Below are 16,782 nucleotides of genomic sequence, written 5' to 3'. Positions count from 1 at the left end.
ACCACAAGCCTCACCTAAGTAGGATTTGAAACTTTGCATGGTGGAAATACAAGGTGGAAATACAATATGGAAAGGTTTGCGGTAACACCACGTAATGACTATCTCTGATGAGTTGGGGTGGTTCTGAAAAGAACCATTTCAACTCGATGTTTCGATCAGTATGCTCTGATCGTCTTCTGGAGAAAGCTCTCCAGAAGACGAGCTTAATCCAGAAGACGATCAGAGCGAAACGTTGAGTTGAAAACAACGGTTCTTTTCAGAACCACCCCACCTCATTTAGAGATAGTCATTGTAATGGTGTAACTGCAAACCTTTCCATAAGCCTCACCTAATTATACGATGCAAACTTTAAATCCTAACTTAACTCACGTTTGCTTCCTTACATTCTCAGATTTACAATGACGAAGAAGCTGCCAGTTACCTGTCAGGTACGGCAGTTCATTGGTACAAGAACCGCGGCCCTGACAGCTACAACACCCTGACAGACACCCATCTAGAATTCCCAGATAAATTCATTGTAGCTACAGAGGCCTGTGAAGGGGCAGACCTTTTCGCAGAACCGGTGATGCTCGGTTCTTGGGAACGGGGTGAACGATACAGCTACGATATCATTCAGGTATACAGACTACTTCCTTCAAACTAAACCATCTTTAGCCATGTTCCCACTGGACTTTTCTTCCACTGCCACACGGAAAGTTACAGTGACTGGCTTTGGGGTAATTCTACCGTGCGTTCCCACCTTGAGTTGTATTCCGCGATGTTTGCATAGCGTTTGACTGGTTGGTTGCTCTAGATTTACAGCATGGAGCTGTTCCTAATTATGACAAGTGAAAAAGCTGACGAACTAGTGATATGACAAGAAGCTGATCCTCGCCGGGCACTCAAAAAGATAAGGGCAGGCCTCTAAAATAATCCAGGGCACCAACAGCAATTGCCCTGTGCTTTTTGCTGTGGTGCCCTGTGCAATGTTCTGGTACAAATTTAAATCTATATTTTCCTCAAGGAGGTAACCCTTACCAGAGGAAAATTGCCATGCCCTTTCAAGAATGAAGTTCAAGGCCTGTGAGGGCAAACCCAGTTATTGCCAAGTCTATCAAAGAAAATAGATTTCATATTTTTCTCCTCATCAGGACCTAAACCACTGGGTAACCGGGTGGTTGGATTGGAACCTGGCTCTAGACATGAATGGAGGACCAAACTGGGCCAATAATCAAGTAGATAGTCCCATCATTGTGGATGCTGAGAGAGACCTCTTCTATAAACAACCCATGTTTTATCACTTGGGACACTTCAGGTAAAAGCGAGTTATGATGTGGATAGCCAATGTTTTCTCGGGTCAAGTAATTGCTGGATGCGATTGCGGTCCAAATAAAGCACAACCAAAATGCAGTGTAGTCTGGCACCATGTATACTGGTAATTGTCAAAAACCAATATTCTCACTTGATGTATTCCGACATATGCATAAAACAACAAAATATGTGAAAAATTTGGCTCAATTGGTTATTGAAGTTGCAAGAGTATAATGAAAGAAAAAACACCCTTGTCATGATTGTTGCACAAATTTGTGTGCTTTCAGATGCATGATAAAAACTTCAGCTGAAGTCTTTCATTATTTGAAAGAGAAATTAACTCTTTTTCAAAAACTACATTACTTCTGAGAAAGCCGTTTCTCACATTGTTTTATATTATCAACAGCTCTCCATTGCTTGTTACCAAGTAAGTTTTTATGCTAAGAAGGGTTTTGAGTCATTACCAATTGTGTCCACTGCTTTAAATGAAAACTCTTAAACAATATTGTTGGATTTTGTTTTTACAGTAAATTTGTTCCTCCAGGCTCAGTTCGTATTAGTTTAGAAGCGAGTGAGATTTCACCATTACTGAGTATAGCATTCAAGACGCCTGACGACTCTAAAGTTGCTGTCATTTTAAACGAGTAAGTAAAACTCAAATTCAATATAGGTTTGATGTCCAATTATTCCTTTGGTATAAATGTAAATATACAATAAAATTAACATGTGAAAGTTTAATTCTGAAAGGTTCTTGAATATTTCGAAACAAAGGTGGAGAAATATGGAAACTCTAAAACGGAGTTGTTTGAGTTGCAACGTGAATCAAGATGGATCCTTGTACTTTTATTCACCTCTGAACTTTAACCTTCGAATAATAAACTTGTATGACAACAAGTCAATAGAGGGCGCTATATAGATGCTACAGGTTGGTCACGTTTTTGAGATACATGTATCACCGAAAATCCAGAGCAAATGTGTCCACGACGGAAGAATAATACATACAAAAAAGCATGTGATAGGAATACACGATCTGAGAAATGTATCTGACAGTAACGCTTCTCAGATTCAAACTTATATCTTTGTACGGAACCACATTACTTCAAAGTGAAAAGTTTCACAAAATTTTTTATACTATTGAAACTTGAAAGCTACTGTATGTTTCTAACCGTAACAAAGTTTAATTGCCATTAATTTAAAGAGTAATCACCAAGTGTATACCTTCACTTTCAGCTTTAGAATTCCAGGCAGTGGACACTATTGGTAATAACTCAAAATAATTGTTAGTATAACAACTTACTTGTTAACAAGCAATGGAGAGCTGTTGATAGACTAATACATTGTGAGAAACGGCTCCCTCTGAAGTAACATAGTTTTTGAGAAAAAGTAATTTTCCACAAATTTGATTTCAAGACCTCAAAATTAGACTTTTGAACTCCCGAAATCAAGCATCTGACAAAATAAAACTTTATGTGACAAGGGTGTTTTTCCTTCCATTGTTATCTCGCAACTTCAAAGACCAAAGGTTTGTTATTTTGTGCATATGTTGAGATACACCAAGTGAGAAGACTAGTGTTTGACAATTACCAACAGCGTCCACTGTCTTTAAACGTCTGATCTATTTTTGGGGAATTTTTTTAATCAAACTTTGTTTGTGTGTGTTTTGTTTTGCAGACTGGACCAAGGAGTCAAGGTGACCCTGCAGGACACAGACCTAGGAGAGTTGTATATCAATGCTTATGTGCCTCCTCGATCAATACAAACTTATATATGGTGAAGGGATTTAGATAATCACTTTTGACTAATATAAATTGCATGGAAAGGTAGTTAAAGTGTTTATCGATGAACTTCACAGGGCTGGAAATGCATCTTCGAGGGGGCAAGGCCATTTAATTTAAGGGCACGTCCATTGGGAAACATTTGAAGTGGCACTGATGCCAATACTACTTAGCCAATTTCTTTCATCGATGCCTAAAAGTTTACTTAAAGGGAAGGTACACGTTTGGTAATTACTCAAAACAAACATTAACTTAATAACTGACTTGGAGCGCTTTATAAATACCTTGTATTATTATTAACAAAGAACACAAAATCATCAGAATTTGACCTTTTCCTTTCACTGATATTTTTTATAATGTTTAAAGACAATGGACACTATTGGTAATTGTCAAAGACCAGTCTTATCACTTGGTGTATCTCAATATGCATAAAAAAACAAACCTGTGAAAATGTGAGCTCAATTGGTCGTCGATCTTATGAAGGTTTTTTGTATGCATATGTTGAGATACACCAAGTGAGAAGACTGGTCTTTGTCAATTACCAATAGGGTTCAGTGTCTTTAAAGGATGGGGCACAAAACACCTAAAAATACTACCAGCTTGATTTCGCACAATGGTCGAAAAGGCATTCAGGGGAGGCAAAGGGAACACTCGTTTTCCCCTTTCTTGCCAGGTGCCTTGTTAATATTATGTCATTCAGCAAAATCAGCCATGCTACACAGAGGGGGCCAGATCTTACTGTACAATGCTATGACAACGAGCAAACAATGAGCCAAGCAAATTCCCAAGCAGTGTGTGTGTGTTTGTATGTGTGCTCAGTCAAGGCATTTGCAGCGAGACCAAATCTTAAGTTTTGTGTACAATGAGCGAAGGACATGTGTGGTTAAGTCATTGAGCCTGGTAACAGCGTGCTATATATTCATAGAGAAATGACAAGAGCGGAATAAAGAAGATCATCAAGTGATGATTGTTCCATAGAACAACCAGTCATTGGAAGATTCTGAAAGTCAATCTGAGTGATACATTTAACTGTTTGTTGTGATTAAGGTTAATAAGTGCAAGCAGTACTGAGCAGGTTGGATGACACTGCCAGTACAATACGGCTACATAGCAGAGTTCTAACTATTACATAACATTAAGACCACTCAAGTCACGCTGCTCAAAGAGCTACATCTTTACTCAAGATGTACAAATGGATGATACTGGCCGTCTTCTGTTTGCCCTGTCTCGGAGGTATGTTCTGTTTTACTGTGTAGGATTTGAAACTGTACATGTACCTACAACAGTTTGTGAAGACTAAACCCTAAGTGATGTTTGGAGCTTTTAAAGGTGTGCAGGTCCGATACTTCATGGATGCACATGAGACAACTGCCCCCATGCCCCTGGCCTTGGTGTACAGTAACTTGGAATGGTCCAGTAGAAATTTGCATTCCCTTCATTAGAGGCAGTGGACACTATTGGTAACTGTCAAAGACTAGCCTTCACATTTAGTGTATCTCAACATATGCATAAAATAACAAACCTGTGAAAATTGAGCTCAATCGGTTGTCGAAGTTGCCAGATATTAATGAAAAGAAAAACACCTTGGTCACACAAAGTTGTGTGCTTTAAGACGCTTGATTTTGAGACCTCAAATTCTAAACTTGAGGGTCTCAAAATCAAATTCGTGGAAAATTACTTCTTTCTCAAAAATTACACCACTTCAGAGGGAGCTGTTTCTCACAATGCTTTATACTATCAACCTCTCCCTATTACTGGTAATCAAGAAAGGTTTTAAGCTAATAATTGTTTTGAGTAATTACCAATAGTGTCCACTGCCTTTAAGACGTGCCCTCCTTGCTCTATGCATTTTACTACTAAAGAAGAAAATCTGTCTTGAAGAATGAAGTACATGTAGTAGGCCTCGGTGTGGATGGTTTACACACAGGTGTTCCGACACACCTTTGTTTCAACATACCAACCTTTTTTCCAACACATCGACACCCCCCCCCCCCCCCCCCCGCCCCTAGTGTATTTTCTAATTTCTAAAAACCTTTTTAAGAAAACAAAAAGAATCAAGCAGGCTTATTGGTAATAATAAAACACATTTATATAGCGCCAAATCCATTAAAAACGCTCCCAGGAACTTTACAACAATACAAACTCTAATATTAAACCACAAAAAGTAAAATAATTAAAAGGTCAAAAATAGAATCCACAATTTTTGTTGTAACAATAAAAGTACAAGTACAAATAAACAGATATATGCAATCAACATTTATAAAATCAAATATGTAGACCCAGTAATTTTACCCTAAGATGCACAACGAAAAAATATATAAAATGAAAAATATTAAAGATTTCTGAGAATAAACGTATCACATCTTAGGTGGTGATGGGGCATAGTTTACTCTTTATGCTTTGGTCAATTATTTATGTCAACCCTCAGTATGCAGACTTATATGGCTACATTCAAATGTCAAAAGTTCAATAGCCAATATGGCTAGATTCAAATGTCAAATCCATTCCTAAGTCGATCAAGTTTATCTTTTTGTTTTTCAGAGAATAAACCTTGCCAAAGAAAGAACATCCCTCATGCAACATCCTTTGTGTGTGAATGTTCGGCCAATTATTGCGACACCATTGAGAGGAATGCCAAGCCTCGCTTTGGACAGTATGTGGTCTACACCTCAAGCAAAGATGGCGACCGCTTTCAACGACAACTCTTCATGCTTGAAAACAAAGGTACACTTAGAGTCAAACTGTTGAATCCCAAGTCTTATTGTAAAGCTACACACAATGGGTTAAGCATCCAAACAGCAACCATTGCCAAATTTCATGGCTCTGCTTACCGCAAGCAAAGAATCGGTGCTTACGGAAGCAGGGAATTCTGTGCTTACATCAAGCGTATTTCACGGGTTAGCGGGGAATTTTCGCTTGTGCACATGCGTACTCCACGTTACTAGGCATTCTTCGCATACACAGCTAGCCGAGAAATTCGGTGCTTGCACTGTAACCTTTTTTTTTAAACCAAACATTTGTCAAAATATTTATAAGCTACATCTTTAAAATAAATGTGTATTCCATTTTGTCTTTACAGCCAAATATCGTCAGCAGCTGATTGTAGATGACTCTGTTCATTACCAGGAGATCTTAGGCTTTGGGGGATCCTTCACAGACTCAGCCACCATGAATATCCTTAATCTCTCAGATGGAGCCACAGAAAACCTTCTTAAATCCTACTTCTCTACAAAAGGTAAAAGTGGTGGTGCCATGCGGAAACTTTTCCTTTGAATCTTGTTTCAAGTGTCACTTCTAAATATACTACTTGGTTAACAGTTAGTCACTTTAATACAAGGAGTTTGTCACAGCTACATTTGTTTATCCTTCCATTTCTGTAATCGCGAAGTCATAACCCCTTCAATGGAGTCTGAAAACCCAGGACCCAATTTATATAAAAATAAAGTCCTTTAAAACTTTTTAAACAACCACATTACACCAAAGTGAAATGTTTCTCAAAATGCTTTGCTTTATTGCCATTATATTTAAAGGCAGTGGACACTAAATTGGCAATTACTCAAAATAATTATTAGCATAAAACCTTACTCGGTAACGAGTAATGGGGAGCTGTTGATGGTATAAAAAATTGTGAGAAGCGGCTCCCTCTGAAGTAACGTAGTTTTCATGAAAGAAGTAATATTCCACGAGTTTGATTTTCAGACCTCAGATTTAGATTTTGAGGTCTCCAAATCAAGCATTTGCTGAAAGCACACAACTTTGTGTACATGGGTGTTTTTTCTTTCATCATTATCTCGCAACTTTGAGGACCAATTGAGCTCAAATTTCCACAGGTTTTGTTATTTTATGCATATGTTGAGACACACCAAGTCTGAAGACAATCACCAACAGTGTCCAGTGTTTTTAAGAGTAACTACTAACATGTGCACCTTCCCTTTAACGCTACATGTATTGCATACTAGAGTCTAGTGCATTATACCACTGGGCTAAGACGCTTATTAAATACCCGTTAGTTTGGTAACTGTACTTGTTTGTTTAACAAATAGTATCATTTGATTTCTACCTTAGGGTTGGAGTATTCGCTAGGCCGTGTACCGATCCACAGCTGTGATTTCTCAACAAGAGAATATTCATATGATAATACACCAGGGGATTATGAGTTAAGTCGTTTTGAACTGGTTGAAGAAGATACTAAATACAAGGTAAAGATTCAGTTATGCTTCACGTTATTTTTTGGATATATTATTTTTTTTACTGGGCACTAAGCTTGGGCGATAACACAATATTATCGAATATCGCTATATTAATTTGGAAATGATTTCGATATCGGATCGACTTGGTTTTCCTAGCTGAGACATCTTGCACCCGATAGGTTTGGAGTAAACCAGAAGAATAGGTCATTAGAACACCTCTCTTATGCTATGACTGTCTCTTCTACAACTTTCACTGGGAGTTTGAAGACTGATGATGTCAAATTTAATTAATCGCGATTATATCGAATATCGCGATATATTGTCGGCGATATATGTGTCTACATAGAGTTAACCACATTGTTTAGAAGGGTTTGTTTAAAAGAATTTTTGAAGTGACAAGTTTCTGAATCTATTGGGCCCTACGTATTTATTATTTTAAAAATTCAAATGACAAGGATCAACATGTGAGTTAAATTTGACACAAATATTGAATGTATTTTGATTTTGCATTGTCACAGAATACAGTCACTGACTGTAATCGGGCTATTTTCATTTAAATCGGCTTCTTCTCGTGAATTAAACTAGTCCAAATTTTACCTTATGATTACATATATTTTATGACAATGCACTCATATGAATACAACATTTGTTTTCTCTGCTATTCTCAACTTCTTTTCTTAAATCTGTATTAAATTGCAGATTCCAGTGATACGAGCAGCCCTAGACATGAGTCCAAGCGAGCTTAAGCTGATTGCTAGTCCATGGTCTGCACCTGCTTGGATGAAAACTAACGGCAAAATGGCAGGTGGAGGATCCTTGATTGGCCAACCAGGAGGACTAGTTTATAAAACATGGGCTCTATACTTTGTCAAGTAAGTTGACCTCATGCATAATTCATGACCTAAGTGTGAGACTTTACTCTGATTGGTCAACCAGGAGGACACGTTTATAAAACATGGGCTCTATACTTTGTCAAGTAAGTTGATTTCATGCATAATTCATGACCTAAGTGTGAGACTTTACTCTGATTGGTCAACCAGGAGGACAAGTTTATCAAACATGGGCTCTATACTTTGTTAAGTATTTGTATATATAAAAACTTATTGTTGTCTCAAGACTGTAAAGATAATACAGGCTTGATACTTCATGGAGGCAACGAAGGCGGTTGCCTCCACGCCCCCTGGTCATTGCCTGGGTGCCCGTGAAATGCTCCAGTAAAACTGTACAATTTCCTCAAAGCCTGCCCTCAAGTAGAAAATGTCCTTGGTGCCCTAGCTCCAAGCTTCATACAGGCCTGATTATAATACTAATAAGTTCTTATACATGTATACAGTTGTAGTGCATTTCACATTAATGTCTCGAATCGCTTTACATTTATACCCTGGTCGTTGGGTCAATAACATTCCTTTAATCTTGAACAGTTCCTCGGGGAGTATACAGCCCTGAGCTGCCGTGGTGCTCCGAAGACTTTTTCAAAAACAATATCAACCTCTGCCCTCGCAGTTACCCATTTATACCCCTGGTTGAAGAGAAGCATTTGTAGTAAAGCATCTTGCTCAAGGATACAAGTGTCTCGACTGGGATTTGAACCTACACTCTGATGACTTGACCACCAGAAATGCTCTAAACCACTCGGCCACGACACCCAAAATAAAAAAATTCAACCATCTTATTGTTTCTCATTCTTTCTTAATCAGATTCCTAGAGGCATACAAGAAGAATGACATCTCAATATGGGGCGTGACAACTCAGAACGAACCATCCGCCGGTAGCATGCCGTTCTATCAGTGGCAGAGTATGTCCATGCCAGCAGCCATCATGAGAGACTTCGTCAAGAAAGATCTTGGGCCTACTCTACATGACCATGGTTACCAAGATTTACGCATCATTACGCATGATGATAATATGCCATCGCTGCTTTCTGAATCACAAGTGGTAAGTTTTTTCATTCACTACTTCAAAAATGGGTTTGAAGAAAAGTTCTAAACAGCTGCTCTTTATGTATGCATGTGACGTCACACCCTAAAAAACGCCCCCATTGGGGTCAAAAAGCGCCCTCACTGGGGTCAAAGGAGGCAAATGGTTGGACCATAGCTGTTCTTTGTGCATGAAAACGTGCGCGTCAGTGTAGAGTTTTGCGTTATGCAAGGGGTCTATTGAGGAAACAAGGTGTTGTTATTGTGGGGTATGGCTTTGTGAAATGAGAGGAGTGAGTGTTGAATCTGCCCTCAAACTCTCTGCTCATTTGTAACATTTTTCTTGACCTTTGCTTTTGTTTTGCAATAGGTTTTGCTTTTTCTATTGGTAGAGCATCAGAATGAAAGTTGTTGGTTCAAATCCCACTCTAGTCAATTTTCTTTGTTTAACCCCAAATCAATTCATTAAGATTGATGCACATTTTAAGATTAATAAAAGCTCCTAGTAAAATCTAGCCCAAGAAACCAATAGTAGAATAATTGTCACTAACTACAAATAAAATGACTTGGATTAATAAAAAGTGTTTATCACAATTATTTCAGATTTACCAAGATGAAGAAGCAGCTAAATACCTGTCCGGTATGGCCGTCCATTGGTACATGAGTAAGAATGACGACACTTATGACACCCTGACTAAAACCCACCAAGAATTCCCGGATAAATTCATCATTGCAAGCGAGGCGTGTGAAGGGTACCAGTTATTTACAAAGTCTGTCAAACTTGGTGCGTGGGAACGTGGGGAACGATACAGCTATGATATCATACAGGTGACATTTTTACGATCTCACAAAATTATTAAGATTGTTATTTAAAAGTGTTTTTCATGAAGGTCTGCCCTTGTATTTCAAAGGTCAATTATTATCTGCCTGACGGTCACTTAACTTATTTGGGCAATCGATCCAAATCAGCTGTCCCCAGGGCAGGGTTACCTGCCTTCACAGTCCGCAAGGATGTAGGTATAGGTGTCACCCACTAGATGCCTGGCTGGTAGAGTAGAATGCAATGTTTACCTTCTCAACTTTTTACGAAACAACTATGTCATTAAGTGCCTTGCTCAAGGGTACAAGCGTCATGACCAGGATTCAAACCCACACTCTGCTAGGCCTGGAAGTTCAACTTTGAAAGAGCAAGGCCGTTTTAATTTTGCAAATGACACTTTCATTAGAAAATCTTAAAGTCATTAGGACACTTTTGAAGGGGCACCAAGGCCAAGACCAGGGGCAACAAAAGACATGGCCTCTGTTGCCTGCGTGTCACGGTATATTTGTTTATCCTTTTCTTTTCCCCCTCATCAGGACCTAAACCACTGGGTAACCGGGTGGTTGGATTGGAACCTGGCTCTAGACATGAATGGAGGACCAAACTGGGCCAATAATCAAGTAGATAGTCCCATCATTGTGGATGCTGAGAGAGACCTCTTCTATAAACAACCCATGTTTTATCACTTGGGACACTTCAGGTATAAACACATTTTTGGAAGATGATTTTTAAGATTTGAAAAATCAGCATATGGGCTCGACTTCATAAAGCACTAAGATTCATCTTGAGGTTGAGTTGTCAAAATATCACCTTAGTGATTTGTATGTTACATCACACGATTGATTTGGGGTTAAACAAGGACAACATGTAGAACTAATTGACTATCTAATCCTGCTATTGACCCATTTCACCTGACGTCATCATCAGAAAATTCTTGAATGAGCCATACTGGTGGGCAATTACACTGTGCGTTTTTATATACAACTCTATGCTGTGCGTTATGCAGTGAAGTGCACATTTTAGGCGACGCGGCGTTAATTCACATAAACCTAACTGCTCACCAACATGGTGAGAGTGGCATCAGTCGCCGCGTGTGACGCGCGTGCAAGGGGTCAATACAGCAAGGTTAGAACCAACATCCTCAGGATTAACGTGCCTGCGCTCTACCAAATGAGCAACCTAGTCCAGACCTGATACATGTACTTCACAGAGGCAACGACCTCCATGCCACAGCTGGTCTTTGCCCTTGAGATGCTCCAGTAGAAATTGCGTTTACAAATTTCATCATAGGGATGCCCTTCACCAAGGAGAAAATGCCTTGGTGCCCTTGCCCTTTCAAAAACGAAGCATACAGACCTGCAAGCCCTACGATTGATACACAGTGAGTTAAGATCAATCTTAACTCTTTGTGATGTAACAAAACTTTCCTAGCCTGACGACAGATGCAGTATTTTCAATTGACATTTCCATTATTCATGAAGACATTACTTCTCCTTTCTCCTACTGCAGTAAGTTCGTACCGCCAGGCTCTATACGCATTGGCCTCCAATCAAGAGACGACACTCCATTATACAGTATAGCATTCAAGTTACCTGATAACTCTAAAGTGGCTATACTACTCAATAAGTAAGTAACAGCGTACAGTATTCCTCATTTGAATTTTATAAAAAAGATCTCGTATGATGCAAAACTTGCTTCATGTGCAAAAGAAAATCTAAATACCAACAATCTCTTCTCCTAATCAAGTATTGAATCATTTGAAGATTCCTTGAAAATGTTTCTTCCTACATTCAACTTTAATTAAAATACATGTAACAAGATCGCTTGGACTGGTCAAATTACCTCTTTATAACAGGAATGTTGTTATAAGAGGACAGCAAAACAGAGAAACGCAAAGCAGAAATGAGATTCAGGACTTCAGAATGTACTCTTTATAAGCAGAACCTCTTTGTAACAGGAAAGTTGTTAAACAGGAACATTGTTTTAAAGAGGACAGCAAAACAAAGAATCGCAAAGCAGAAATGAGATTTAGGACATCAGAATGTACTCTTTATAAGCAGAACCTCTGTATAACAGGAAAGCTATTTTGAAGTGAGATTCAGGACTTTATAAGCAGAACCTCTGTATAACAGGAAAGCTATTTTGAAGTGAGATTCAGGACTTTATAAGCAGAACGTCTTTATAACAGGAAAGCTATTTTGAAGTGAGATTCAGGACTTTATAAGCAGAACCTCTGTATAACAGGAAAGCTATTTTGAAGTGAGATTCAGGACTTTATAAGCAGAACCTCTGTATAACAGGAAAGCTATTTTGAAGTGAGATTCAGGACTTTATAAGCAGAACGTCTTTATAACAGGAAAGCTATTTTGAAGTGAGATTCAGGACTTAATAAGCAGAACCTCTGTATAACAGGAAAGCTATTTTGAAGTGAGATTCAGGACTTTATAAGCAGAACGTCTTTATAACACTGCTCAACAAGGGATAACCGGATGTCTTTTTTATATCCATGTATTATTTTCTTTCAGACGAGATGTTACGTTAAAGGTAACTCTACGTGATACGAGCCGGACCTTGTACCCGTATATAAACGCAAATATACCAGCAAGATCCATACAAACCTACATTTGGTAAAATCGCCCAAAGATGTCTAAACAAACCTTTCTCATTGGGTGTGTTCGTTAAGCTACCCACGGTCGACCCAGCAGTGCTCACTCGGGTGAGCCCCTGACAAGAGCTAATCGAACGATCACACTCGCCCTCTCGTGATGACGGCATGCTCCTCAGGTCACCCCCAAGTGACCCACTCCACAAGCAGGGCACTGGGGGCTGACCCGGGTGAGCCCCGTCAAAGCTATTCGAACGTCTTGGGGCAGACCAGGGCCGACCCAGGGAAGCTAAACGAACGCACCCATTGTTAAATCAGTCAGATTTGGGCTGTCCTCGTCAGTTTAAAGTTTAATTTTGAACTTATTACAACGAACATGCTAGTAACTATAGACCTATGTGCTACCACTACCAGCCTCCATTCTATTTCATTTTTATTTCTGTTATGATTTCTCGAGAAGTTTGTGAGACGTGGAACTTAATGTGAATTTAGTGCAATGACCTTGAAGGTCACCTTACTCAATGCCACATTTTGACAGTGATGGATCGATTATAGATTTACGCAAGTTTACAAAATATGTAAATGAATAAACAAGTAAGTAGACGCATTTATTCAATAATAGCTGATGAAACTGTAGTAGTGAGGCCTTTTAGAGATATGCTGACAATCAAAAAGTTCTATTATCATAAAATTCAGTGTAGTCTGAGATTAACACGTACAAGTAAACCAACTCAACAACATTTGAAATGTCTGATTTTTTTAGATACATTTGCATTATAATGATGTCATGTAAGCAATGTTTTTGAATAAATGCATTGTGTATTATGTATCCTCTCTTGTGATATTTTTTTGTTGTGTTTTTATAACCACTCTGAGGCAACGGCAACACCAGAAGCATTTAGTTCACTAATCTCATATCTCTGATAAAGTAAACTTAGTGTACTAGCCAAGGACCAATAGGCCGATCCATTAAGCTCCACCCCAATGCGTATTGACCAATCGCAACCCATTGCGCAACCAAGAGTCCGACACAAGAAGGTCCGACATGAGTGCGCGTATGCTTGGCGAGCGCGGCAGAGTTGTGCAGAATGGCATTGGAGAGGGCGGTGCCTAATGGATCGGTCTATTGGAGAGAAAACAATGAAGGAAGTATTCAGTTAAAGACGTTTGAGGAAAACCCCAGAGAATTCTTCAAGGGATACCCCACACAGTCAGGTAAGGACTGAAAACCCAATCCACATAGTACCTCTCGGCGCGGTTCGAACCGGGGTCCTACAGGTGGATGGCAAGGAAAGATACCACTAAAATACAGGCCTGATACTTCACGGAGGCAACGAAGGCGATTGCCTCCGTTGCCCCTGGTCATTGCCTTGGTGCCCTTGAAATGCTCCAGTAGAAATTTACAATTTCCTCATAGGATGCCCTTTACCAAGGAGGAAATGCCTTGGTGCCCTTGCCATATCAAAAATGAAGCATACAGGCCTGAAAGTACACCAACCTGACCACCGGAACACATACACACATATCAGCATGCCATGGCATCTTTGCTTGATGTTTTCAACCGACCAGAGGGTGCAAGTAAAACAGCAACACATGGCAAAGTAGACAAATTTAGTGAAATGATAGAAAAAGGAGCGACTTACTTGACTTCTTCCCCAGCGAACTCAAAGATCTTGGTTACAGTGACTGTCTTCTTGGTCGGTGGCGTTGCATCCTCGGTTCGTTTACTCTCCTTACTGGAATCTGAACATGCCTGTCATAACAATAGATACAGAATTCCACATTCCATTATATCAGTGGGGGGGGGGGGGTTTCAATCAGGGGTGAGAGTCATTGCTGATAAAAAATGTCTGAGATTACAGACTAGGATTCCAATTTTACGAGGTTGGTTGAAATTATCAGTCTTCTCACTTGGTGTATCTTAAAGACACTGGACACTATTGGTAATTGTCAAAGACCAAAGACCAGTCTTCTCACTTGGTGTATCTCATCAAATGCATATGCTTTCAGATGCTTGATTTCGAGACCTCAAATTTTAAATCTGAGGTCTCGAAATCAAATTCGTGGCAAATTTGCTTCTTTCTTGAAAACCACTCCACTTCAGAGGGCGCCGTTTCTCACAATGTTTTATACTATCAACCTCTCCCCATTACTCGCTACCAAGTAAGGTTTTCTGCTAATAATTATTTTGGGTAATTACCAATAGTGTCCACGGCCTTTAAAAAGACTATATTCTGATCAAAGTCTGAAATTTCTCGTCCCTGTCAGTGTACCTCTTGAGGCTAAAAAATACAAAATAAACTTATCTTGTGAAGAATTACCTTATTTGAGACAGTACCAGCAACTGATACCGATCCAGCTGATGATGGAAGTGGCTTGGGTTTAGGTTTTGCACCGACATCCTTCATGAAACTGCTCCAAAGATCATCGGCTTTCTGTTTCTCCTTCTCTTCTTTCTTTATCTCGGCCGCTTTGATCTCTTCCATCTTGAAGACAGATTTCATGTCTTGATCGTCATTTTCTTGGGACGGCTCTGCGGGAATATCATCCTCCGGAAGTTGGATACCTCTTTTTCTGTTTTTTTTTTAAAGAAGGAAATTATGGAGATAAGACACATTAACATAGAAATGGAAAACTTCAAAAGCTCATATGTACAATGCAAGTAGCTCATTTAAAAAGCTTGTTTTTGCATTTTCAATTTTCTCATTTTAAAGAGCCCTGTGAACAAAAGAGTTGCTGCTTATGAATAGTACATTACAAAGTCCCAAATCTCATTTCTGCTTAGCATTTCTTTGTTTGGCAATCCTCACACAACAATGTTTCTGCTAGAAAGAGTTTCTGCTTAAACATGTTAAATAAAGAGTACATTCTGAAGTCCCAAATCTGATTTCTGCTTTGTGCTTCTTTGTTTTGCCGCCTCTCAACAAAAACAACCTTGTTATGACGAGAGTTGACTGTGGTATACAACTACAAATACAAATCACCAAAAAGTAAGATTTCAGCAAAATAAATTTATCTTCAGCCAAATCCCTACCTTTTTAATTCCTGAGCTTTTTCATGTTTTGTTTTACTCTTTTTCTTGACCTTTGATGTCTTTTGACCTTCGACCTCTTCCTCATCTCCGTCATGATCTTCAGATTCACCTTCACTTGCTTCACCTGAAAAATAAAATCCGATAGAGTATGTGAACTTCGCCCTCGAAGGGGCACTACACGTTATATGCGCAGCGGGCATCCTTAGCCATGGTAGATGCGTATTGTTTACCAGTGTACATTACCTTGAATCCCTTGATCGTTCCCACCGGGCGTTAATTAGTTGATTTCCAGAGCTTTGTAAAAACCAATTGTTTCTTATTTGTTTGAACTGTTTATTAAACTACTATGCATACTCCGTAGGTAATAATAATAACGTTTGAAGATGACAATAGAACTTTGAGGAGAGGAATAACATTATAAGGTACAGTACAACTACAAAACAATTGTTGCACGCGCTGCTGTGACTGGGGTCCATGGGTTTTGTACACCGGAGGGGGGCAAATGGCACCATCGACTTCCCCCTCGGGGGCCATTTTATTAGCCCTTGGGGTGTGTATAAAAAACTATAGTTACTAAAAAGCCCGGCCGGTTCATACTTGCTGCCTGCGAATGCAAAATAAAATGCGATACGAATGTTGACGTCACACTAACACATTCACAACAAATAATTATATAATAATAATAATTTGCAGGGGGTTGAGTTGTGCTCAACTCTCTTGAGAACATCGCTGCGAAAACAGAGTTGTGGCGTCAAATTCACATCTAATTCCCATTCGCTACCGCAGGGAGTATGAACCGGGCTTTACGGGACGTACGGACGGTGTTCTGAATTTAACCACAACGTGCATGACAAAATGACCTGTGTTCTGCTAGCTAGCATGGCTATAGTATTATTATCGTTAATTCACCATCAATAAAACACCATTCAACCGGCGATCAGCTTACCTGACGGCACATAGTCTTCGTCCTCGTCGGAGCTGTACTCCTCATCAGGATCACACAACATTTTAAGAGCTTAAAATTAACAACAAAGCCGACAAAATGATGACTTTATGGTGGCTGATGTTACACCAGCAACGCAGTTATCTGTTTTGTCTCCAAAAATAAAAAGATCGTCCACTTCTAACGAGAGCGCGCCCTCATGTGGTAAT

The 16,782-nt window shown here is 39.3% G+C and overlaps 2 protein-coding genes across 6 annotated transcripts in view; one reads left to right on the top strand and one right to left on the bottom strand.

The window, feature by feature from the left end:
- Window positions 1–3,328, top strand: part of LOC117289284 (lysosomal acid glucosylceramidase-like) — a 14,564-nt gene extending 11,236 nt beyond the window's left edge. For all 5 annotated transcript variants that reach the window (XM_033770341.1, XM_033770337.1, XM_033770338.1 and 2 more), the window contains 4 exons: window positions 392–616; window positions 1,131–1,294; window positions 1,818–1,934; window positions 2,962–3,328. In XM_033770341.1, the coding sequence (XP_033626232.1) occupies window positions 392–616; window positions 1,131–1,294; window positions 1,818–1,934; window positions 2,962–3,064 (609 nt within the window). In that variant the 3' untranslated portion in view covers window positions 3,065–3,328. The remainder of the gene's footprint in view (window positions 1–391; window positions 617–1,130; window positions 1,295–1,817; window positions 1,935–2,961) is intronic.
- Window positions 1–16,743, bottom strand: part of LOC117289286 (craniofacial development protein 1-like) — a 25,653-nt gene extending 8,910 nt beyond the window's left edge. Inside the window, exons 1-4 of the mRNA XM_033770342.1 lie at window positions 16,577–16,743; window positions 15,631–15,754; window positions 14,918–15,170; window positions 14,240–14,349 (exon numbers count right to left, since the gene is read on the bottom strand). Coding sequence (XP_033626233.1) covers window positions 14,240–14,349; window positions 14,918–15,170; window positions 15,631–15,754; window positions 16,577–16,637 — 548 coding nt within the window. The 5' untranslated portion in view covers window positions 16,638–16,743. The remainder of the gene's footprint in view (window positions 1–14,239; window positions 14,350–14,917; window positions 15,171–15,630; window positions 15,755–16,576) is intronic.
- Between the last annotated feature and the right edge of the window lie 39 nt (window positions 16,744–16,782).

Source organism: Asterias rubens, chromosome 4 (assembly GCF_902459465.1).
Source record: "Asterias rubens chromosome 4, eAstRub1.3, whole genome shotgun sequence".
Taxonomy (NCBI): Eukaryota; Metazoa; Echinodermata; class Asteroidea; order Forcipulatida; family Asteriidae; genus Asterias; species Asterias rubens.
The sequence above is the reverse complement of the archived record's forward strand: the minus strand, read 5'-3'. Positions and strand labels throughout refer to the sequence as shown.